Here is a 23,717-nt window from a genome sequence, read left to right as displayed (position 1 = left end):
TGTAAGACGGCAAGCCGCTCTAAGGTGACAAACCCTACGACACCAGGTTGTCCAGATGAGGTCCAAAGGGATGACCCTATCAGCTATTGCAACAGAAATTGGTCGTTCCAAATATGTGGTTTCTAGAATATTGAAGCTTTACAAAGACACTCACTCATTCATTCAAGTCCCCCAAAAAGGCTGGTCGTCCACGTAAGACAAACGCACAAGAGGACAGGACGATGCAGAGACTTTCAATGGGGAATCAGTTCAACACTGCAGCTGGAATTGCTCGCCAGTTCAGAGTTCTCGGCATACAGGGTTTCGTCGTTTAAGAGAATTCGGACTGAAAGCTCTCTCTGCAGTGACCAAGCCTCTCATCAGCAGAAAGAATAAAAAAAAGGCTAGACTAACCTTTGCGGAGGAGCATGTTGTGTGGACAGAGGAGAACTGGTCAAAATTTCACTTTAGTGATGAAAGTAAGTTTAATTTATTTGGGTCCTAAACCTGATTGAAAATCTATGGAAAATCCTTGGCTACAAAGTTATGGCTAAGAAACCCACTAGTTACCAAACTGTGGAAGAGACTGGAAGAAGAGTGGACCAAAATCACACCAGAGCAGTGGGAGAATTTAGTGATGTCCTGCAGCCACAGATGTGCTCAGGTCATTCAAAGCGAGGGCCTGTACACTTCCTAATATATTTTGACTGCTGTAAGCCTCAAATTTTAGTTGTAATGTTTTCTTTTGTGCTGCAATGGTTATTGTTCTCTAATTTTGATTTTGAAGTACCTTGGTTATTTTGTAAAACATGCCAGTAGAACAATGGTACCCACAGCTAATATTCCTTCAAATTTCAAGAAACGAAGATTAACAATATTTCTGAAAATAATAAAGTGTTTTTAATTGTTCTCTAATTTTGATCTCTACTGTATATATATTTCATATATATATATATATATATATATATATATATATATATATATATATATATAACATTACTATTTCTGTTTTTGAAGTCTCTTATGCTCATCAAGCATGCATTTGTTTGATCAAAAAATAATAATAATGTTATATATATATATAGTACTGTGGAAAACTCTTAATTAGTTAATAGAAGTTAAATCATAAATAAATTCAATTTGTGATTTTATTTTTGAAAGCATTCTCACTTTACAGCATTTTAACACACGTGCCAGTACTTTTCACATTACTGTAGCTTTGCAGGAAGGTTTCTTCAAGCATCTTGGAGACGTTCCCACAGTTCTTCTGGGTTTAGTTTGTCTCAGTTTTTTCTGTTTCTTCATGTAATCACAGACGGACTCGATGATGGTGAGATCAGATCATACCGGCTGTTGTCAGACTCCTTGTGCATACAGAAATCTCACTGGATTATTACAATTAAGGGCAATAATCATTATAATTATATAATAATCAATAAATAATGGGGGGAGATATTAACATGCCTAAGACTTTTGCACAGTACTGTATATATATATATATATATATATATATATATATACATACACACACACACACATCAAATTATATTATAAGATATTCCAGCTGAACATAACTAGAAAACATTACTTTCACTTGAAATATTCATTACTTTTTTTACAACTTTTCTGTGATACATTTTTATTTCGATTTTAAAATAAATGTTGTTATATGCAAAGCAATTCTGCCATTTTAAAACTAATTTCCAGGACTGGAAATCACAGCTTACTCCACAATTTATGAACTTAATTAAAATTAAAACATTTTAATTTTAGAAGGTATTGTTGAAACAATTTTTTGCATATTTTTCATGAACAATCATAAACGGATTTTTCATTAAAAAAGTGTTTTTAGAGATATTCAATTCTTATTTAGAAAAAAAATGAAACCACAATCTTGCAACAACAACAAAAAAACAGCAGAGATCCAATCTAATCGTAATCGGCAATCCATTCACACAGCAACAGGTGTGTGTTTGCATCTGCGCGAAGCCTCCATCACTTTGCACCATTTGTGCGCATGGGGAGGGGGGGTGTCAGTGCGCGTCATTTAATATGTTGCGTAGTCGCGAGCTCGTGCGTCGTGCGCGAGCTCAATAAGCACCGCACTAGGTGCGCGCGCGTGCCGTGCCGTGACAGTCGCCATTTTATTTTGAAAAACCCAAATCGAACCGAGGGAGAAAGCGACCTTTTATCAGTCAAGATCAGAACGAAGAAATACGACGAAAATGATCATCCGCTCGTAATTTTTCCAGGATCGAGGTAACACGTCCTCTCGCTGCGATCGGGGTTTCGTTAAAATCTTACAAATAGCTGAATATATTAATTGCTCATCATATGTTGTCTGCTCGGCTAATTTAACGTTAGCATTTAGCTTACCTTGCTGGTGGTTTTAACGGCCAAAAAGTCTTAAAATCCAAACGGGCTCTGCGCGCACTGGTACGATCACAGTTAACGGTCGTTAGTAGTTCGGTGGATGTGACCATTAATGTGCATTTTTGAAAACATTATGAATATAAGTAAAGCTCTTGTGGTGCGCGCTATAGCTAACTACATGGTCACTGGAGTGATTTCAGACACCGAGTTTGTTGCCTTGCTGTTTCTCCAACCATACAAATGTGTTGAGTGAGGCCCGGACGACAGCAGTGTAGCTGTATGCAAACCTGCATGACTGCTTATGTTCACTTGCACTGATTACATGCTCTTACATGTATACCAAATTGTTTTTACGCAACGATCAGTGCATTTAATACGACTTTATACACGAGTTAGATGTTTGTTTGCCATATTTTAGCAATATTCATGTTAGAACTGTATGATATGGAAGTGTTTGCCAGTGTTCTACTTGTACTGGCAATCATAACTCTTGTCTGTTGTACATTTCTAACATTAATGCCCAAAGCAAACAAGCAGACTGGTCCTGTCAGCTAAGTGGTCTCGATGAGCATGTCGGGAACAAGCTAGTGCTCGTCACCGTTCGAAACAATGAGGTTTTAGGCTGTTAGCTTAGCCTAGCTGTTAGCCAGCTCTGGATTAGCACGACTGCTGTTGGATCTGACAGAACTGGCCGTTAAAAAGCTATTGGGAGTTAATTTCGGGATAATACAGTTGAGTAGGGGATACAACTTTATCCGAAGAGGCGTTTCGTGTCATAAATATGTAGATAATGATAAATAAGCAACTTGGATGAAAGATGAGTTAGCACTAGGAATGCTAACGGTGTTGTCTACAGCCAAGTTGGGAGTGTTTGATCGTTTGAAGTCAAATTGTTGTTGGGAGTTGTTTCGTGAAAATGACGCAAGTTACCCATTTGTAATACAGGTTAATCTCTTTGTAAATTATTGAACGTTTTCGCCAGTCATGTGGTGTTTTACGTGACTAAGTTAGTGTTTGTAACTGAAACTATAATGTATTATTGCTTAATTACTGCTCTTAGTAATCATTTGTTTTTTTCTGTATTTTATTTCGATTGTTTACACGAAGTATTTCAAGAAGGTACTTTAGCAGTTAAATGAGTTTAGAAAACATGTTGTTGTGTAAATCAGTCTGGCTTGTTTTAGTTTTCAAAACGTCACATTTCATGCATCTATTTTCTCATAAATGTACTTTAAATGTACTTTAATGTAGCAGGAACAGAAAGTTCTAGAGGTTTATTTACTCTGTTTGTGCGACCATTCAACTTTAGTCGAGGCCTGTGAGTTTGTATGACTTCCGGTTTTGCAGCTGTACCGTTCAGTTTCTCTCCGCGCGTTAAAAATAAAACAGAAAGTGACTGAAAATTTGGAACTGGAGTTCTGACACCTTTTTAAATTTAAAGTGGTTAAATTTACTGTTACACTGTAAGGTTTTAATGAATTGAGTGTTAGAATCTTAGTATGTTGAACGTTTTTAAAGGGACAGTCCCCCCAAAATGAAAATTGTTATTTGCTCACCCTCGTGTCGTTACACACCTGCAAAGAGGCATCCTAATTTGTATACTTTTAGACTATTATATGACATTGTGTAATATAAATAGCGTTCAAACTGAAAAATCAAGTTCTCTTCATCAGTGCTCTTGTGCTCATCAGTGCACCTTAATGGTTCACTTAATTAAAGGGTTGGTTCACCCAAAAATGACAATTCTGTCATTAATTACTCACTTTCATGTTCCAAACTCGTAGGACTTTCTTGGAACACAAATGAAGATCTTTTGAATGAAATCTGAGAAATGTATGTCCCTCTATATAGGGACAGAATGCAGTCCCTCGCAACTGACAATTCGAAAAATTCATAAAGAGATCGTAAACCTTATCCATATGAATTGAACGAATTTAGTCCAAATTTTCTGAAGACACCCTCGCTTTGTGATTAACAGATTGAATGTCGTCTTTTATTCACACAAACATTGATCTGCTAACATAAACAGACCGAACCTGCTTGACGCGTGAGAACAAACCTCTTGCGGAAGCTCAAACGTGCTGCGTAACACATAAGAATAAACCTCATTGGTTCTTGCTGAAGCTCAAACGTGCTGCGTAACACACGAGAATGAACCTCATTGGTTCTCACGCTTCAAGCGAACATGCTTGAGCTTCCGTTTACCACAACTGATGTGTGAGTAGATTAATATTTGTGCATAAGCCTAAATTCAATCTGTTCATCATATAAAGCGATCGAGTCTCTTCAGAAAATTTCGGACAAAACCGCTTAATTCAAATGGATTAGTTTTACGATCTCTTTATGAACTTTTTGAATGGTCAAAGTGCTATTTGTGTAGCTGTCTATGAAAAGCTCAGAGATTTCATCAAAAAGATCTTCATTTGTGTTCGGAAGGTGAACGAACATCTTACGGGTTTGGAACGACATGAGGATGAGTAATTAATGAAAGAATTTTCATTTTTGGGTGTACTATCCCTTTAACCAGGGGAACAAATGAAGCATGGAATGTTGGCCACTTCATGCAGTCAACTGTTGCAGCTTTCCTTGTGAGTGGAGGGACAATCAGACTCTGATGTCGGATGACAAAATAACCTTATAAGACTAATACATTAGACAAGGGGTCGGCAACATTAAAGCACTCACTGCGCTCTCCTAGCTAATTAGGTGCTAAGACCGATGTATCAGTATATAAAAATGCAAAAAAGTTTGCCAACATTGGCACGCAGAGGGATAATAGCTAAAGAGGTGTATGTACTGGTATTTGATTTAAATAAAAGCTCTCAAACTTGCATATGCATGTACATTTTGAGGTAATCATTCCTCAAAGTCTCGGTCTGTTTTATTAAGTTAGGTGCTATAAATACTATTAAAGCGTGAGATTTTATCCTGTGCTAGCGGACTGATCCCTCTGCGTGCCTTGAGGTTCACCGACCGCTGCATTAGACCGTGTAATGCATTGTATGTGTAGTTCGCCATTTGAGTTCCACAGAAATAATTAAGTCTGGTCCCAAAATAAGATATTTCGATGAATGTTGACTCTCATAATATATGGACCAAAAACAAGACATTTCTCAAAATATCATCTTTTGCATTCATACAGGTTTGGAACAAGTAAATGACCATTTGTTTTTGGGTGAACTGTCTCTTTAATGTGTTATGGACATGGTTGAATGTTTTATATGGTAACTGAAGATCTACTCATTTTAATTTACCCTTTCTTTTTGTGTCTCATTATGTTTGTCCAGATGTTACACTAAGAAGTGCACTGAAGGACATTACTTGGAATCAGCATCAACCCAGAGACTCTGCTTGTTGGAAACTAGACACTTTTCACACCTTTTGGGGGGGGGGGGACCGACAGAAGTAACCTATCACTGAAGTGACTAAAGGGGAATAATGGTGATTTTGCGCCGGGCTCGGCCGCCTGCTTCCGCCCCAACCAGCAATGAATCTTGACTCGCTCTCGCTGGCTTTGTCTCAAATCAGCTACCTGGTGGACAATTTAACTAAGAAAAACTACAGAGCCAGCCAGCAAGAAATACAACATGTGAGTGCATTAGTGTTTTGGTGTCATAAATACACTTATGCTATGTTCAGACTGCAGGCAAATCGGATTTTTTCCTCAAATCACATCTACAGGCAGACTATCCGCACTATTAATTGTAAGTGATCAAATAAGATTTGTGTCCAAACAAAACCAGCATATCTGCATGGGTTGCTTTGGTAAAAATGTACCAATGTATGTGATGAGGCTTTCAAAAAGGATGCAGTAAAAATGGTGCATCATCTTGCTCTCCAAATAGGCACCCTATCGAGTTCGTACAGGAAAATGGCAAAATCTTGGGACATACCATTTAAACATCGTATGAATAGCGGCGTTGCCGTCACCAGTTTTGATGTGTGATGCAAAAATTTGGGTTTTTGTTTGCAGTCTGAACATGGCCGTACTTATCAGTTTTTAACCTGGAATATTAAGTGAACATTGTTAGTTCCATCAGTGAACTAAAGGTATTTACAATTTGATGCATCACTTTTTCTCAGATTGTGAATCGTCACGGCCCTGAGGCAGACCGGCATTTATTACGCTGTCTCTTTTCCCATGTGGATTTCAGTGGCGATGGTAAAAGCAGTGGCAAAGATTTCCACCAGGTAATATATGTAGCTTCTGCTTTGAAAATGGAGTCTGTTTATCAAAAATAAAAGCATATTTGTTTCAATATTTGTTTAATGTGTTCTCCCATCTCTTATTTGCTTCAGACACAGTTTCTGATCCAGGAGTGTGTCTCTCTTATTACGAAACCAAATTTTATTTCAACGCTTTGCTACGCCATTGACAATCCCCTGCACTATCAAAAGGTTTGTTCATCTACCTTTCAAATTTAACCTTTTTTATTCAATGCCAGTCTTTTGATTAAGTGCTTGTTTATAATACATTTCGTTCATTGGATGCATGTCTGCTTGTTTGTAGAGTTTGAAACCGTCACCTCATTTATTTACTCAGCTGAGTAAAGTTCTCAAGCTAAGCAAGGTTCAAGAGGTAGGCAAAAAGCTTTCCAATATATTTCAAAAAGTCAAAAATAGTAGCTTATCAAATTAATGTGAGAACTAAATATGTCTCTTTCATCAGGTGATTTTTGGCCTTGCTCTGCTGAACTCCAGCAACGCAGACCTTAGAGGGTTTGGTAAGTGTTCACTTCCTGAAGTATTTGTTTTAGTTTCGCTTCTGGGGTATTAGATGTGAAAGTTTTCGGCGCAACAAACCCTGGTTGCTTTCTTTCACAGCTGCCCAGTTTGTGAAGCAGAAGCTTCCTGACCTTCTCCGCTCGTACGTGGACGCGGACCTCGGAGGGAATCAGGAAGGTGGCTTCCAGGACATTGCCATAGAGGTTCTGCATCTGCTCCTCTCCCATCTTCTGTTCGGGCAGAAGGGCACGAGCGGAGTCGGACAAGAGCAGATTGACGCGTTCCTCAAAACACTGTGCAGAGGTTAGTAGAAAAATCTACTACAAGATGGCTTCTTAAATGTTATTTTGCTTGTTCTCCAGATTGAAATCAGTTCTCATGCTGTGCTCTAGAGTCATTTAGTCCTGTGTTTTTGTTTGTGTCCCAGATTTCCCGCAGGAGCGCTGTCCTGTGGTGCTCGCACCACTGCTGTACCCTGACAAACGGGACATTCTCATGGACAGGATCCTGCCAGACTCTGGAGACTTAAACAAGACCATGATGGAGAGTTCCCTTGCTGACTTCATGCAAGAAGTTGGCTATGGCTTTTGTGCAAGGTATTAAACACCTGAAAATTAAATTAGTCATATGCACATTCCCACGTTGTTCCAAACCTGTAAAAAAAAAAAAAATTTTGAAGGATTTTGGCATGTATTTTTGCCATAAATGTGGTTAGTGTTTAGAAAAAGTTTTGCGCTCCATTGGGGAAAATGTAAATTGATAGAAATTTTTATTGGAAAACACCTAAAATGTGCAGTTGGCATTTAAAGGGATTCCCATGTATTGATTGATTTGATTGTTTCCACAGTCTTGAAGAGTGCAGGAACATAATCCTGCAGTATGGGGTGCGAGAGGTGACAGCCAGTCAGGTGGCCAGAGTGCTGGGCATGATGGCCCGCACTCACTCCGGGCTGTCAGACGGCATTGGCCTACAGGTACGTTCTCTGTCTGGGTGTGTTTTTGGGTCTGCTGGAATTCTATTGTACCAAAGCTTGATTTAAACCGAGATTAGGGAGTGTGAGCAGGTTTGAGTAACTGGTTTGTGTATCTGTAGTCCATTTCCAATCCAGTGGGCGGAGGGATCTGGAGTGATGGGAAGGACAAGAGTGATGGCTCTCAGGCCCACACCTGGAATGTTGAAGTTCTGATTGATGTGGTCAAAGAAGTGGTAAGGTTCTCGTTATTTTAGATAAGACTGCAGCTGCACAGTCTGGGGGGGAAATCTAATTGTTTTTATCCCTGATGAAAATTGTGATTGCAGGTTAAAATGTTACCATTTAAAAAAAGCTCCATGTTTGTGGTGCTTGTATTGTAAATGTATTGTATATCAATGATATTGGCGGAAAACCACTTAAAACTTAAGCTAGTTTAATAAGCGCTTCTTGTTCTTGTCCTAAATGCATGTTATAAGCGTCAAAAAAATCAGAGCATAGTGCATATATTGCAGTGCATACATTTAATTAAATCAGTCTTTTTGCGATTGGATAATTGCACTACGCCATATGATGATTTTATTTAATCATGCAGCTCTCATTTTTAAATGCTTTACAAGGTCAAATGTTAGTTATTATGCAGCTAAATTTCCCCATATTTTTAGCGGTATTTGACTCTGCTTATTCTCCTCAGAACCCCAATCTGAATTTCAAAGAGGTGACCTATGAGCTTGATCACCCAGGCTTTCTGATCCGGGACAGTAAGGGGCTTCAGATAGTGGTATATGGGGTCCAGAGGGGTCTGGGAATGGAGGTGTTCCCAGTGGATCTCATTTACAGACCATGGAAGCATGCAGAAGGACAGGTAAAGTTTTTAATTGATGCCAAATCATATTAAATTAGTCGTCCAGAGCTTTGCAATGGAAATGAAGTAGCATATTGAATCCCTGCTGTTCTGTTCTCCAGTTATCGTTCATTCAGCACTCCCTGATGAGTCCTGAAGTGTTCTGCTTTGCTGATTACCCCTGTCATACGGTTGCTATTGACATCCTGAAGGCCCCACCTGAGGATGACAACAGAGAGATAGCTACATGGTTAGTGTTGAGCCATTTAAACAATCTTTGTTTAGTCCAAGTTTGGTCCATCTGTATGTTTAATATCTTCTTTCATTTTGGTCAACAGGAAGAGCTTGGACCTTGTGGAGAGCCTCTTGCGCCTATCTGAAGTTGGGCATTATGAGCAGGTGAAGCAGCTCTTTAGCTTTCCCATCAAGCACTGCCCGGACATGCTGGTGCTAGCGCTGCTACAGATCAGCACCTCCTGGCACACCCTGCGTCATGAGCTCATCTCCACCCTCATGCCCATCTTCCTGGGCAACCACCCCAACTCCGCCATCATCTTGCACTATGCCTGGCATGGACAGGTGGGTGGATTTGACATCTGTTTGAATGGCACAAAGTTTCATTATGGTGTGACCATGTACTAATGTGCCTGGGTTATGTTTCCAGGGCCAGTCCCCCTCAATCCGCCAGCTGATCATGCACTCTATGGCCGAGTGGTACATGAGAGGAGAGCAATACGACCAGGCCAAGCTATCTCGCATCCTGGATGTGGCTCAGGACTTGAAGGTACCCATCTCCTCAACTCCTACATGACATAGATAATAGGTTTGGGGACTGAGAAACAGTTCTTATGCAAAACTGGTTCTGAATTTTTTTTTTTAATTCTTGTTTCTGTACATTGCAGTCTCTATCGATGCTGCTGAATGGTACTCCATTTGCCTTTGTTATTGACCTTGCTGCACTTGCCTCTCGCCGTGAATACCTCAAACTTGACAAATGGCTCACTGACAAAATACGAGAGCATGGGGTAAGTAAACATTCAAATTTACACTACTGTTCAAAAGTTTATGGTCAAACTTTAGTTTGTCCAATTCTTGCTATTAACTATGATTTTTGCTTCAAACTCCTAATTACTGCTGCTTATTAATAGTTAGTAAGGTAGATGTTAAGTCTAGGTATTGGGTAGGAATAAGGGATGTAGATTATGGTCATGCAGAATAATGCATTAATATGGGCTTTAAAAGTTACTTATAAACAGCCAATATCCTACTAATATGCATGCTAAGTAGTAGCTAGTTAATAGTGAGAATTGGACCCTAAACTAATGTGTTACTGGATTTATGTTTACGCTGACCATGGCTGCATTTTTTTTAATCAAAAATACAGTGAAAGCTGTAATTGAGATTTTTGCCATTTAAAATAACTTTGCTATTTTAATATTTAATTTATTATTTAAAATGTTATTTATTCCTGTGATGGCAAAGCAGAATTTTCAGCAGCTATTACTTCAGTCTTTAGTGTCTCATGTTCTTTTAGTTCTGTTTTCAAGAAATATTTTATTTTGAACACTGTTGAAAACAGTCATGCTGCTTAATTTTTATAATAGAAATGTAGTAATATATTCTGTTGTAACATTATGAATGTCTTTACTATAAATTTGAATCAATTTAATACATCCTTACTGGGGAAACTAGAGGTCGACAGATTAATCGGTTTTGCCGATATATCGGTACCGATAGTTGATTGGAACTATCGTTATCGGCAAAAATCCCCACCGATAGTTTTTCTGGGTTGCGTCTGTTGCTGGAGCGGCTGAGAAGAGTTTGCTGTATGAGAGCACTGAGAAGAGACTGCTGGCATTATACAGAGTGAGAGTGGCTTCTGGAGTCCAAATAAACTGTCACTGGCTAAGTTGTTTACGTTACGCGCAGCACAGAGAGAACACGCTTCACGGAGATCGCTGACACTTCAGATACACATTTAAAACATCGACAGCAAAAAAAGTACATATTTCCATATCATTAAAAAGTAATTAATTTGTTGACTAGATGCTGCATTAGCAGAGAAAGAACAGCAGTATGTTTGCCGTCGCGCGAGGCTGAGAGGGCTAACATTAGTAGTGGCTACCTCAAGCGATTAAAGCAATGACAAAAACACGCGTGAACCTGACACAAATGTTTTGTCGCAATTGCTACCATCTATTTCCATTAGTTTATATCCAAAGAGTCACTTTTATGCATTCATTAGCCGGTGAAGTTGCATATTTAAAGCTAGTGACGTGATTGTTTCTGTCGGCTGCATGAACACATCAATGTTGAGAAAGCAAACAAATCAGAAACGCATCTGATTTGTTATTTTATCACTACAATACATAGTTATTTTGATTAGATAATCAAGTGTTCTAAAATAGAAGCAAATAAAGTGAGAGACTATACATGTAATATAGGCCTACATTTATGTCGTTTTAATGCTCTGGCCCTTGCAGATATTTAAAAATGGCCATCTTTAAGCATGACTCTTTGGATTTATATGAAACGGTAACACTAACAATAAGATTCCATTTTTAGCATTAAAGTTAATGTTGTAGAAGTATTATTCATTGTTAGTTTATTTCAACATTTAGTAGAGTTCAACATTTTAAATAGAGTTAAATGTTTTTTATTAAACTTTTTTTAATCATTTAAAATAAAAAGATTTTTATATTGTTATTACCTTAATGTTCTATGATCTAACATGAATGATCAAGGTACAATTGTATTACTCAAATATTAATACATGCCGTAAAAACGTGTATTGCATATAGTTCATGAAAGCTAGCTTATACATCCTTGTTAACAAATGGGACTTGCAAAGTGTTACCTAGAAATTTACATATGTTTCTAGGTTATAGCTAAAGAAACACATATTTGTCCAGTAATAATTTAATGTTTAAATTATATTTATGTAGTGTTTGTAGAACTTCTCGTTTTAAAATATTTATATTTATATATTTATTTAATTTAGCACATTTCAGTTCAGCCCTGTTTTACTTTTGTTTTTAATCCAGTATCCATTTAAAAAAAATATCGTTTGAATAATCGGTTATTCGCGTATATACCCCAAAACCTTTGACCGGCAATGTATTTGAAGTCACTAAAGACTGACGTGTTCTGTCTTCATTCATTAGGAGCCGTTCATCCAGGCGTGTGTCACGTTCCTGAAGAGACGATGTCCCTCTATCATGGGTGGTTTGACCCCAGAGAAAGACCAGCCGAAGAGTGCTCAACTTCCTCCTGAAACACTGGCTACAATGCTTGCATGTCTGCAGTCTTGTGCAGGGTCCGTATAGAGCTTTTACATGTTACTAAGCATTTCAAGAAAATGGTTGGGTTGCAGTTAAACACTTAGTTTTGTTGCTGGCTTCTTTGAGCAGGAGTGTGTCTCAAGAGCTGTCAGAGACAATCTTGACCATGGTGGCCAACTGTAGCAATGTGATGAACAAGGCCCGGCAGCCGCCACCAGGAGTCCTGCCAAAGGGACGAGCTCCCAGCACCAGCAGCTTAGATGCTATCTCACCTGTTCAAGTAACTGTGACCTTACTTACTGAAGATTGCTATAAGTGTCAAGATTCCCTGAACTGCATTTTGATGGTGTTGTACTCAAATCTGTCCTGTTGTATTCCAGATGGACCCTCTCGCTGCGATGGGCTCTTTGAGTCTAGGTGTCTCGTCCACCTCTCATACCCCGAGCATGCAAGGATTCCCCAGCCTGCAGGGCTCTGCCTTCAGTAACCCCCAGTCCCCAGCCAAAGCCTTCTCAAACCTACCAAACCCAAACCCCAGCACAGCTTTCCCAGGAATTAACCCCCTCTCTTCGCAGCTCCAAGGTACCATAAGACTACTGTGAATTTATAAACTCTGTGAATTTATAAACTCTGAAAATAAATACATTTTGATAAACAGTAGTTCAGCCTCAAGTTTGGACCAATTACAAATGAATTAGAATTTCAACAAATTTCTTGAACTACTTCTCAAGGTCCTCTGAGCTCAAGCTTGACTGGGATTGGCTCAGGTTTAGGCATGCCTGCCGTCAGCAGCGACCCTTTCGGCACCAGGAAGATGAGCACACCGGGGCTAAACCCTCCCACATTTCAGCAGAGTAAGATGAAGGCCTGTAAGTGGTGGTGTGGCTGAGAGAGTGCCAGGCGCCTCAAGCTGTATTTCCTCTCAAAACTGGCCCTCAGTTTCTCAAAGTCCTTTTGACATCCATTTCAAAGTGTCTTTAATCTGTGTAATTTTCATCCCTGGGCTAAAAAAAGTAATTACAATCTAAGAGGAAATACAGGTCAGTCTACATTACAGCAAGATGTTTTTGGCAACTAGTTTGGATCCGTGTGAAAATATCATCCATTTTCTTCCATTAGACCTATGAAGGAAAACGAGCTGTTTGCCAGAAACTTCTGATTTGTTTTCTCTGAATTTGTACTTTTGTAGTTCTTTTAACGTGATTTTTTAAATGCATAAAGTGCGGTAACTGGGTTTTCTATGTTGTAGCTGACCTTTCTCAGGTGTGGCCCGAGGCAAACCAGCACTTTAGTAAGGAGATTGACGACGAGGCAAACAGCTATTTCCAGCGCATCTACAACCATCCGCCACACCCCACAATGTCTGTGGATGAGGTGAGATTGAATTAGAAATGAATGAGAGGAATGACACTTTTGCTCATTCCTAATACCTCAACTCTAATTTCCTAGGTGCAGCTTTCACATTCATAGTTATTCTTTTAATGTAGGTGCTGGAAATGCTGCAGAGATTTAAGGACTCGAACATCAAGCGGGAACGGGAAGTTTTTAACTGCATGCTGAGGAATCTGTTTGAGGAGTACAGATTCTTTCCTCAGTATCCAGACAAAGAGCTGCACATCACCGCATGCCTCTTCGGGGGAATCATTGAGAAGGGCCTGGTCACATACATGGCGCTGGGCTTGGCCTTACGATACGTCCTGGAAGCCTTGCGCAAACCTTTTGGATCAAAGATGTATTACTTTGGGATTGCTGCACTAGATAGATTTAAAAATAGGTACTGTCACTAGTTCATGCTTTTCCAGCCAACATACAATAAAGATATCATTTGGAACATATCTTACTATATTGAGTTTTTTTGTTTTAAATCTGAGCCACTCTCTTCCTCAGACTGAAGGACTATCCCCAGTACTGTCAGCACTTGGCATCAATAGCCCATTTCCTGCAGTTCCCGCACCATTTACAAGAGGTAACCTAGTTCAGTTTTATTTTGGTAGATGCCTACAGCATCTTTCCATAATTTCTCACTCTGCACTAGTCGGTTAAACTTCCAGCTGAATAAGTCTCCAATGTATGTTGTCCATTTTCTCTGTGTAGTATATAGAGTATGGCCAGCAATCCAGAGACCCTCCTGTGAAGATGCAGGGCTCCATCACCACCCCAGGCAGCCTGGCTCTAGCCCAGGCTCAAGCTCAGTCTCAGACCCCTAAAGCCCCCCTACCTGTCCAAGCCAGCACCTTAGTGACCACAGCCACCACGACCACCACTGCTGCCAAAACCACCACCATCACAAGACCTACAGCTCTTGGACCGAAGAAGGACGTGCCAGTAAGTGAACACAGATCAATGGTAAATATAAGAAAATTACTTTTACGGAACAGTGACTAAGATGCACTGTTGCACTATTTGAGATGCACTATTTGATGTTTTAATTTCATCCCCAGCCTTCAATCAACACCACAAACATTGACACCTTGTTGGTGGCCACAGACCAGACAGAAAGGATCGTTGAGCCCCCAGAGAACGTTCAAGAGAAGATTGCGTTCATCTTCAACAACTTGTCCCAATCAAACATGACCCAAAAGGTTTGTTTTTACAATTGATTTCATTGGCATGCTACATTTTATATCAAGACGTTTGTGTTTTTAACCCTTAAACCATCTCTTGCTGTTGTTTGAAGGTGGAGGAACTCAAAGAGACTGTGAAAGAAGAATTCATGCCCTGGGTGTCTCAGTACCTGGTCATGAAGCGTGTCAGCATTGAGCCCAACTTCCACAGCCTGTATTCTAACTTCCTGGACACACTGAAAAACCCAGAGTTTGTTAAGATGGTTCTCAATGAGACTTACAGAAACATCAAGGTAATTATTTATTTTTTTAAATAGCAAGTTCAAGGTCATACAACCGAGATATAGCTATGTTATCGTGACTTCATGTTGTCCCTTTTTGTTTCTCAGGTCCTTCTTACCTCTGATAAGGCAGCTGCTAACTTCTCAGATCGATCCCTGCTGAAGAATTTGGGTCACTGGCTTGGAATGATCACCCTTGCTAAAAACAAACCCATCCTGTACACAGTAAGTTCATTATCAATCACCTGTGATTTAAACATTTATAGATGTTTAAAAAAATGAATCAAATTAGTTTATACCTGCAGTGTGACTGCATTATTGTTTTGCTCTCTTCTATAGGATCTGGAGCTAAAGTCTCTCTTGCTGGAGGCTTATGTGAAAGGCCAGCAGGAGTTACTGTATGTTGTTCCCTTTGTGGCCAAAGTCTTGGAATCAAGTCTGCGGAGTGTGGTAATCATGCAATTTTCTCCACCAATCTTGCTGTCAGGTGTTATGTGTGGGCCAGTTTTGCAAATACCTGGACATAATAACCTTAATCTGTGCACCGTTTTGTAGATCTTCAGACCGCAGAACCCTTGGACCATGGGCATCATGAATGTACTGGCTGAGCTCCACCAAGAACATGACTTAAAGGTCAGTCACTTCTCATTGACACTAAGCATATGGTGCATAAGCGTCTAGTGGTGTAGTTTTCACTGAATCCCACAATTCGTTTGTTACAGCTTAACCTCAAGTTTGAGATTGAGGTGCTCTGCAAGAATCTGTCTCTGGACATCAGTGAGCTGAAGCCAGGAAACCTGCTGAGAGACAAAGAGAAGCTGAAGAATTTGGAGGAGCAGCTCTCTGCACCAAAGAAAGAGACCAAGCCTCCTGAAGAAATGCTGCCTATAGTTACTACAGGTATAACACTAAAACAGGCACATTTAAAGTTGCATACTTTTTCTATAATTTTATATTTCCCTGTCTAACCATAAGTAGACTCAGTTTCATTTACAGTTGCTCCCTCGACTCCGGCCACCACCACAACCTGTACTGCCACTGGGCCACCCACGCCACAGTTCAGCTACCATGACATCAATGTGTACGCCCTGGCTGGCCTTGCCCCGCACATCACCATCAATGTTAACGTATGTCTCACACTATATAAAGTCAATTTATCAACTTTTTATTTTTGAATGCTTTTAAATTGTACTCTACCTTTTCTTCACTGTTTTTTATAGATCCCACTGCTGCAGGCCCACCCTCAGCTGAAGCAGTGCGTGAGACCAGCAATTGAGCGTGCCGTACAGGAGCTTGTGCACCCAGTGGTGGACCGATCAATCAAGATCGCCATGACCACCTGCGAGCAGATAGTCCGGAAGGACTTTGCGCTAGACTCCGAGGAGTCTCACATGCGCGTGGCTGCCCACCACATGATGCGCAACTTGACCGCCGGCATGGCCATGATCACCTGCAGAGAGCCGCTGCTCATGAGCATTGCTACCAACTTGAAGAACAGCTTTGCAGCAGCTCTTAGGGTACGGAATAACATTGTGTTCTCATTCAAAATTGACACCCTTCCTAGCTCAAAATCAAGACTTCTAGCCGCTTTAAGAATTTTGACTGGATGAACATGCATTTCAGGCTCCCACACCCCAGCAGAGAGAAATGATGGAAGAGGCAGCTGCTCGCATCGCACAGGACAACTGTGAGCTTGCGTGTTGCTTTATCCAAAAGACAGCCGTGGAGAAAGCTGGACCTGAGATGGACAAGAGACTGGCAACTGTAAGTCCCTGCTCTGTCCTAATTGTCGCGTGTCACGTCTAGTGTAATCTGATTTACTTCTGTATCTTGCAGGAATTTGAGCTGAGGAAGCACGCTCGCCAAGAAGGCCGCCGCTACTGTGACCCCATGGTACTCACCTATCAGGCTGAGCGTATGCCAGAGCAGATCAGACTGAAGGTGAGAGCTCTTTGCAAAGGTCATTGAGTTGATGTACTGCTCTCTGACAGTGTTAGATTCTAACTGGCTGCTCCTCTCCAGGTCGGTGGAGTGGATCCTAAACAGCTGGCTGTTTATGAGGAGTTCGCCCGAAACGTTCCTGGCTTCCTACCCAGTAACGACCTGTCTCAGCCCACGGGTTTCCTTGCTCAACCAATGAAGGTACAGCCCCTGTCGTTCTTGAAGAGATTTTGTACGGTTGTCACATTGGGTAAGTAACTCACAGGTTCTTTTTCTACATTGCAGCAACAGGCATGGCCTACTGATGATGTGGCTCACATCTACGATAAGTGCATCTCAGACCTTGAGCAGCACCTGCATGCTATTCCACCTGCGCTGGCCATGAACCCACAGACCCAGGCCATACGCAGCCTTCTGGAGGCAGTTGTCATGGCTAGGAACTCCCGTGATGGCATTGCTGCCCTGGGACTTTTGCAAAAGGTTAGATAAACTCTGGGGGAAAACTTGGGGAATAAGCCTATATGGCAGTGTCATCTAATACCGCTCCTGGAAGGCCACTGATCTGCAGAGTTTAGCTCCAGTCCTAATTAAACACCTGAAATATCTGAAAGGTCTTCAGGATCACCTGAAACTTCCAGGCTAATGTTTTGAAGCTAAGCTCTGCAGGACCATTGGTCCTCTAGAATCAGGATTGGACCCCCTGCAATACGGTCTCAGCTTAAATCTAACTTCTCTTTTGCTTGCTTGCTCTCAGGCTGTGGAGGGTCTGCTGGATGCCACCAGTGGTGCTGATACTGATCTGTTGCTAAGCTACAGGGAGTGCCACCTGCTGGTGCTGAAAGCCCTACAGGACGGTCGTGCCTATGGTCCACAGTGGTGCAACAAACAAATCACCAGGCCAGTACCACAACTGTGATGTAAACCTTGTTTTTCTCAGGCATAGATGGGTCTTAAAGGTCATAATGCTTTTTTCTATGCCCCCCTGCAGATGCCTGATTGAGTGCAGAGATGAATACAAGTACAACGTTGAGGCCGTAGAGCTCCTCATCAGAAACCACCTGGTCAACATGCAGCAGTACGACTTACACCTGGCTCAGGTGAGGATAGTGTCTCTCGGGCTTCAAAGGAAACCGATGTAAATGAGCGGATTCTTACTCTTCTGTGTTTACAGTCCATGGAGAACGGGCTGAACTACATGGCTGTGGCGTTCGCCATGCAGCTAGTGAAGCTACTTCTGGTTGATGAACGCAGCGGGAGCCACATCACTGAAGCAGATCTCTTCCACACCATTGAGACGCTGATGAGGACCAGTGCCCACTCCAGAGCCAACGCTCCTGAAGGGTAAGATACCACTTATGCCACTTTGTTGAAATTAATGTTAATTTTTTTTACTGAACATTTTAAGTAATCTGGACAACTTCTGTGTAACCACTAGTTTGCCCCAGCTGATGGATGTTGTCCGCTCCAACTACGAGGCCATGATCGATCGTCACCATGGTGGGCCAAACTTCATGATGCACTCTGGGATTTCTCAAGCCTCGGAGTATGATGACCCACCAGGTCTTAGAGAGAAGGCAGAGTACCTGCTGAGAGAATGGGTCAACCTGTACCACTCAGCAGCTGCAGGAAGGGACAGCACTAAGGCCTTCTCTGCGTTTGTTGGACAGGTTAGCCAGTTTAAAGAGCACTCAAAATACAAAAGTTTTCTCAAGGCTAGAATTGGCCTGCATTACTTCATTCTGTCACACCTGCATTGTTCTTTCACAGATGCACCAGCAGGGCATCCTGAAGACCGACGACCTCATCACTCGCTTCTTCCGGCTGTGCACAGAGATGTGCGTGGAGATCAGTTACCGTGCTCAAGCCGAACAGCAGCACCCGACCACCAGCCCTGCCATCATCAGGGCCAAGTGCTATCATAACCTGGATGCTTTTGTTCGGCTCATCGCCCTTCTGGTCAAACACTCCGGAGAGGCCACCAACACAGTCACCAAAATCAACCTGCTCAACAAGGTTGGAATGCTTACTGTGGTTTGTGGTTCAATGTTGACTTACTTTTTTTGGAGGTCTTGATTAATGCTGCATTTCTTGTCTTGGTGCAGGTTCTGGGCATTGTGGTGGGTGTGTTGATCCAAGATCATGATGTGAGGCAGACAGAGTTCCAACAGCTTCCATACCACAGAATCTTCATTATGCTCCTGTTGGAGCTTAATGCACCAGAGCATGTGCTGGAGACCATCAACTTCCAGACCCTCACTGCCTTCTGGTAAGCACACGGTTTTAGACTTGGGACCTGGTTAAATTTTATCATTGTTCGGCCAATTTTCATGGGCAAAATCCAGTCATTTCAATAGAAATCCATGAGGTTGGGAATTTGATGTAGGTGAAAGATTTTTTTCCCAACATGCTTGGTTTGAAAGTGACTTCTTCGTGAGCTAGGCTTTATACATCTCTACACTATTGATAATAGATCATGAGTAATGAAATCTTGCTAATGTGAACACACCTTTATGGTTCTGATCAGTCTTTGAGTATTAAAGGACCATTGTCTCTTTCAGCAACACCTTTCACATCCTGAGGCCGACTAAAGCACCTGGTTTTGTGTATGCTTGGCTGGAGCTCATCTCTCACCGCATCTTCATTGCCAGGATGCTTGCGCACACACCACAACAAAAGGTCTGTATTTCCTGTATGATATACATCAGGGGTGTTCAATCCTGCTCCAGGAGGACCACTTTCCTGCAAAGTTTCTCCGACTATAATTAAACAGCTGAAAGTGGCCTTTCAGGGGCAGGATTTGGCACCTCTGATGTCCCTCCACATCCCATATTCATACCAGTTAATCGCTGACTTACCCCTCTGTGCCTTAAACGTCTCTTTCCTCTCATGCAGGGTTGGCCAATGTATGCTCAGCTGCTGATAGATTTGTTCAAGTATCTTGCACCCTTCCTAAGGAATGTTGAACTCAACAAACCTATGCAAATTCTCTACAAGGTATTAATACAGTCTTTCCTCCAAAAGCCTGTCTGGTGGTTCACTGGGTCAGTTTGTGACCTTGCATTGTTTTTCTCTGTATTTTCCAAGGGAACGCTTCGTGTGCTGCTTGTCCTGCTACACGACTTCCCAGAATTCCTGTGCGACTACCATTATGGCTTTTGCGACGTCATCCCGCCCAATTGCATCCAGCTGAGGAACCTGATCCTGAGTGCCTTCCCCCGCAACATGAGGCTTCCAGACCCCTTCACCCCTAATCTGAAGGTAGAGAGTTGCACATCACATTTGACATCATATGTGATGCTTTGTGGTTTAGTATGTAGTTGTATCTAAAAGTATACTTGTGGTTATATTGTGGCGTGTATAATAATCTGTGTGTCTCCACCAGGTGGATATGCTGAGTGAAATCAATATTGCTCCCCGCATCCTCACTAACTTCACCGGTGTGATGCCGTCCCAGTTTAAGAAGGATCTTGACTCTTACCTCAAGACCCGCTCTCCTGTCACCTTCCTCTCTGAGCTGCGCAGCAACCTGCAGGTAGAGGGTGCCACTCTGAATCACAAAACCGTTCACAACAGACTTGTAAGTTAATCTTTTGTGGTGTTATTAGGCTCTTGACAGAAACATTAGTTCGCTGAGTCTAAACACAAACTTGACTTCATAACCCTCAATTGTTTATTTTTAATGAATAATTGCATACAAATGCACTGTACCTCCAGGTGTCCAATGAGCCTGGAAACCGCTACAACATCCAGCTGATCAATGCTCTCGTGCTGTACGTTGGAACCCAGGCCATTGCCCACATCCACAACAAGGGTAGCACTCCTTCCATGAGCACCATCACGCACTCGGCACACATGGACATCTTTCAGAACCTCGCAGTCGATCTAGACACAGAAGGTAAGATTCAAAAAAAGTTTTGTTTTTTGTTCCCTCTCTCTAGTTTTAGTTTACATTGTGACTTATTTTCCTCCTCCCAGGGCGCTATCTATTCCTGAACGCGATAGCCAATCAGCTGCGTTATCCAAACAGCCATACACACTACTTTAGTTGTACCATGCTGTATCTGTTTGCCGAGGCCAATGCTGAAGCCATTCAAGAGCAGATCACCAGGTATGACATTTAATGATTTATAAATTTTTTTTTTTTTACATTTTTATTTATATAATTTATTTGTAAGAACGAATGCAAATATTTGTACGGAGACAATACTTTAAACGGACTGCTTTAGAAGAAATTGAGTTATAATCATCAAAGGGGTCATGAATTGCTCAATTAAATTTTCCTTGAAGTTTTGACATCACTGCCTCTTTAGCCCCGCCCACCAATTCGCTCATGTAATTTTAGTTCCATTAACTGTTAAGATACAACTTTGGATTTTAATGTATTAGTAAATACGTTTTCATTGTTCATAAACTGTTAACAAATGGAACCCTTTGTGTAAAGTGTTACCAGGAATTCTTATAAATGACAATAAAATGTAATGAAGTTAACTGAAGTGCTTGTCGTGCAGGGTCCTATTGGAGAGGTTGATTGTGAACAGGCCGCACCCATGGGGTTTGCTCATCACCTTCATAGAGCTGATCAAGAACCCTGCCTTTAAGTTCTGGAGCCATGATTTTGTGCACTGCGCCCCAGAGATCGAGAAGTAAGGTGGCCAACATGAGACAATCCATTCATTTTGCATTTTTACAACAGAAGATCTGCAACGTTTCCTCTCTCTCTCTCTCTCTCTGCAGGTTGTTCCAGTCGGTGGCTCAGTGCTGCATGGGGCAGAAGCAGGCCCAGCAGGTGATGGAGGGAACAGGTGCCAGTTAGGCTGCAGGAACTGCTCCTGTGCCGAGAGAGAGAAGAGAGCTCTTCCTCTCCCCAACCCTTCATTTGCCCCTCCAACACACCCTGCACATCTGATCCACACACAGCCGGCACTGGATTACCGCTCTCCTTCCACCGGGCGGCATCTGACCTGAGGAGTTTCTTTTTTGGTTCTTTTTTTCCTCCCTCAACAATTAAAAATGTTCAATGTAAATATTAAAAAGGGACATTTAAGAGCAGATTTTGAGTATTTCTTTGTCAAAGGTGAGGCACACGCTTGAGCACATTTCACTCCTTGCTGTTTGGCTCCCCCAAACTCTCCATAAATTATTTTTTTGCCTTCAAGACGGATTGACTTTTGTTTGGAAGCTTGGTAGTGGCTAAGGAAGCTGTCTTGTTTAATTTCTTTTTATTTTTTGAGGTTTGGTTTTTAAGGGGAGAGCTATCAGTGTGGTGAACTGATGAGATCGGACCGATGTCCTGGACTGCAGGGTGGGGGGGGTCACTAGTTTTGCACCTGTGAGGAAACAAATCTTGGGTTGGAGGTTCTCCCTGGCACTTGTACAATTGTGGAAATATTCAGAAATTTGTTGGTAAATTGGATCTTTGTGGTTTGTACAAAGATTCAACTTGCAGAACAAAAAAGGACCAATACAGCTCATTTTGTAAGGATTTCGAATGTTTTGTAAATGTATTGGTCCGCGTGTTGTATTTTGTAGTAATTTGTAGTTGCCTTTAGTTCCGCTACTTATTTCCTGTATGTATGCATTCTGTAGTTACTGCATTAAACACTTGAACTGCACCTTTGTTTGCCTTCCATTTTAATTGCATTGGGTTTGTTTAAACAAGTTGTTCACACTATAATTTGTGACAACTGAATTTTTTTTTTCTGATTTAATTCTAAATTTAATGCAGTATATATTGTTTGAAGTTTAATGCATTTTTTTTTTCAAGTCAAAACTGCATTCAAGTCCTTTTGGAAATTTCATAAATCATAATTGGGATGTGCGTACAAGTGATTTTGATTGGTGTAACTGAATTTTGCTGGACTGGATTCTTAGTGGAAAGGAAGGGTTTAAATTGGGTGTATAATTGATTGAATTTAGAATGACCTTGACAAACTTTTGAACTTAAATGGAAAAATGCAAATTTTTCATTGACATGCCTGAAAGTCAGGCTTAAAATTCTCACTGGAAGGACGTTACAGTCACTGTTTCCATCCACCTATTTTTATGCACATTTTGATATAACTCAACAAAAAAAGGTAGCTGGAAATGTCAAGATGTGCATAAACCTTAAAAACACACCTTTTTTATCCGATAAGATGACTTGCAGATCAACTACTTGCTTCAACAGTGGATGTGATTGGATATCTGGATTAAACAGTGGACAGATTTAATCTCAAATGTTGGTTTGATCATTCTGAAATCCCAGAGCCAAAGTCTGTCATGATGTGGTTTAATTCCCTCCCAGAAGCATCTCACACGATGGCGTTCCCAACACCAGCATCCGAACAGAAGATAACATGACGTTTATTGCGAGATGTTGGGGAAAAGAGCTGCATTTATGATGTTGCGGCATTTCCCAGGAAGTGACAATTTTGTTCTCTTGAAAACATTGGATTGAAACGCTACTTTATTCACAAATGTTTTATGCAATATTATTTTGCGCACAAGTTAAATTCACATCTTTGGATGGAAACAGCTAATGACGTTCATGCTCAATGTTCTTGTCAATGTCATCATTCTGACTTGACTGAAGCTCAAACAGTAGAGCTAAAAAAAAAAGCGTATGCCAAATGTAAATGGGCTTGAACCCACCAAAAGTCACATGGCTCGGTCACACAGAATGACGCAAGGCACGAGCGCAACTGTTATACACGTCCGTCTAGCACGTGTTTACATAGAAAAACTATGGAAAAACTCATTGATACACCCCACAACAGCTC

The 23,717-nt window shown here is 41.2% G+C and overlaps 1 protein-coding gene across 4 annotated transcripts; it reads left to right on the top strand.

The window, feature by feature from the left end:
- Positions 1 to 2,082: 2,082 nt before the first annotated feature.
- Positions 2,083 to 22,571, top strand: cnot1 (CCR4-NOT transcription complex, subunit 1). Of its 4 annotated transcripts, none has more exons than XM_082159369.1 (49): positions 2,083 to 2,238; positions 5,640 to 5,941; positions 6,436 to 6,543; positions 6,652 to 6,750; positions 6,863 to 6,931; positions 7,022 to 7,076; positions 7,177 to 7,380; positions 7,505 to 7,673; positions 7,925 to 8,051; positions 8,171 to 8,284; positions 8,743 to 8,913; positions 9,015 to 9,142; positions 9,231 to 9,471; positions 9,557 to 9,676; positions 9,795 to 9,917; positions 12,057 to 12,208; positions 12,303 to 12,453; positions 12,554 to 12,755; positions 12,905 to 13,027; positions 13,423 to 13,547; positions 13,661 to 13,947; positions 14,061 to 14,139; positions 14,268 to 14,498; positions 14,615 to 14,755; positions 14,851 to 15,030; positions 15,127 to 15,243; positions 15,358 to 15,468; positions 15,574 to 15,651; positions 15,741 to 15,918; positions 16,003 to 16,145; positions 16,239 to 16,535; positions 16,642 to 16,782; positions 16,855 to 16,959; positions 17,041 to 17,160; positions 17,245 to 17,439; positions 17,714 to 17,856; positions 17,948 to 18,056; positions 18,131 to 18,300; positions 18,395 to 18,626; positions 18,727 to 18,972; positions 19,062 to 19,225; positions 19,518 to 19,635; positions 19,852 to 19,953; positions 20,044 to 20,217; positions 20,342 to 20,491; positions 20,674 to 20,854; positions 20,935 to 21,067; positions 21,468 to 21,602; positions 21,694 to 22,571. In XM_082159369.1, exons 2-49 carry the CDS (start codon positions 5,840 to 5,842, stop codon positions 21,770 to 21,772), a joined length of 7,122 nt encoding a protein of 2,373 aa, XP_082015495.1. In that variant the 5' UTR covers positions 2,083 to 2,238; positions 5,640 to 5,839; the 3' UTR covers positions 21,773 to 22,571. The 4 variants fall into 4 exon arrangements, with proteins under 4 accessions (XP_082015495.1, XP_082015494.1, XP_082015492.1 ...); XM_082159368.1 differs by having other exon boundaries at positions 15,997 to 16,145; XM_082159366.1 differs by having other exon boundaries at positions 15,997 to 16,145; positions 20,342 to 20,536.
- Positions 22,572 to 23,717: the final 1,146 nt, after the last annotated feature.

Source organism: Leuciscus leuciscus (assembly GCF_965113295.1).
Source record: "Leuciscus leuciscus genome assembly, chromosome: 25".
Classification (NCBI taxonomy): domain Eukaryota; kingdom Metazoa; phylum Chordata; class Actinopteri; order Cypriniformes; family Leuciscidae; genus Leuciscus; species Leuciscus leuciscus.
The sequence above is the reverse complement of the archived record's forward strand: the minus strand, read 5'-3'. Positions and strand labels throughout refer to the sequence as shown.

Coding starts and splice junctions, on each gene's coding strand:
- cnot1 (XM_082159366.1), top strand. CDS start 5,840: ATGAATCTTGACTCGCTCTCGCTGGCTTTGTCTCAAATCAGCTACCTG. Junction 9,918..12,056: donor ACAAAATACGAGAGCATGGG/GTAAGTAAACAT, acceptor TTCATTCATTAG/GAGCCGTTCATCCAGGCGTG. Junction 19,636..19,851: donor CGCACACACCACAACAAAAG/GTCTGTATTTCC, acceptor CCTCTCATGCAG/GGTTGGCCAATGTATGCTCA.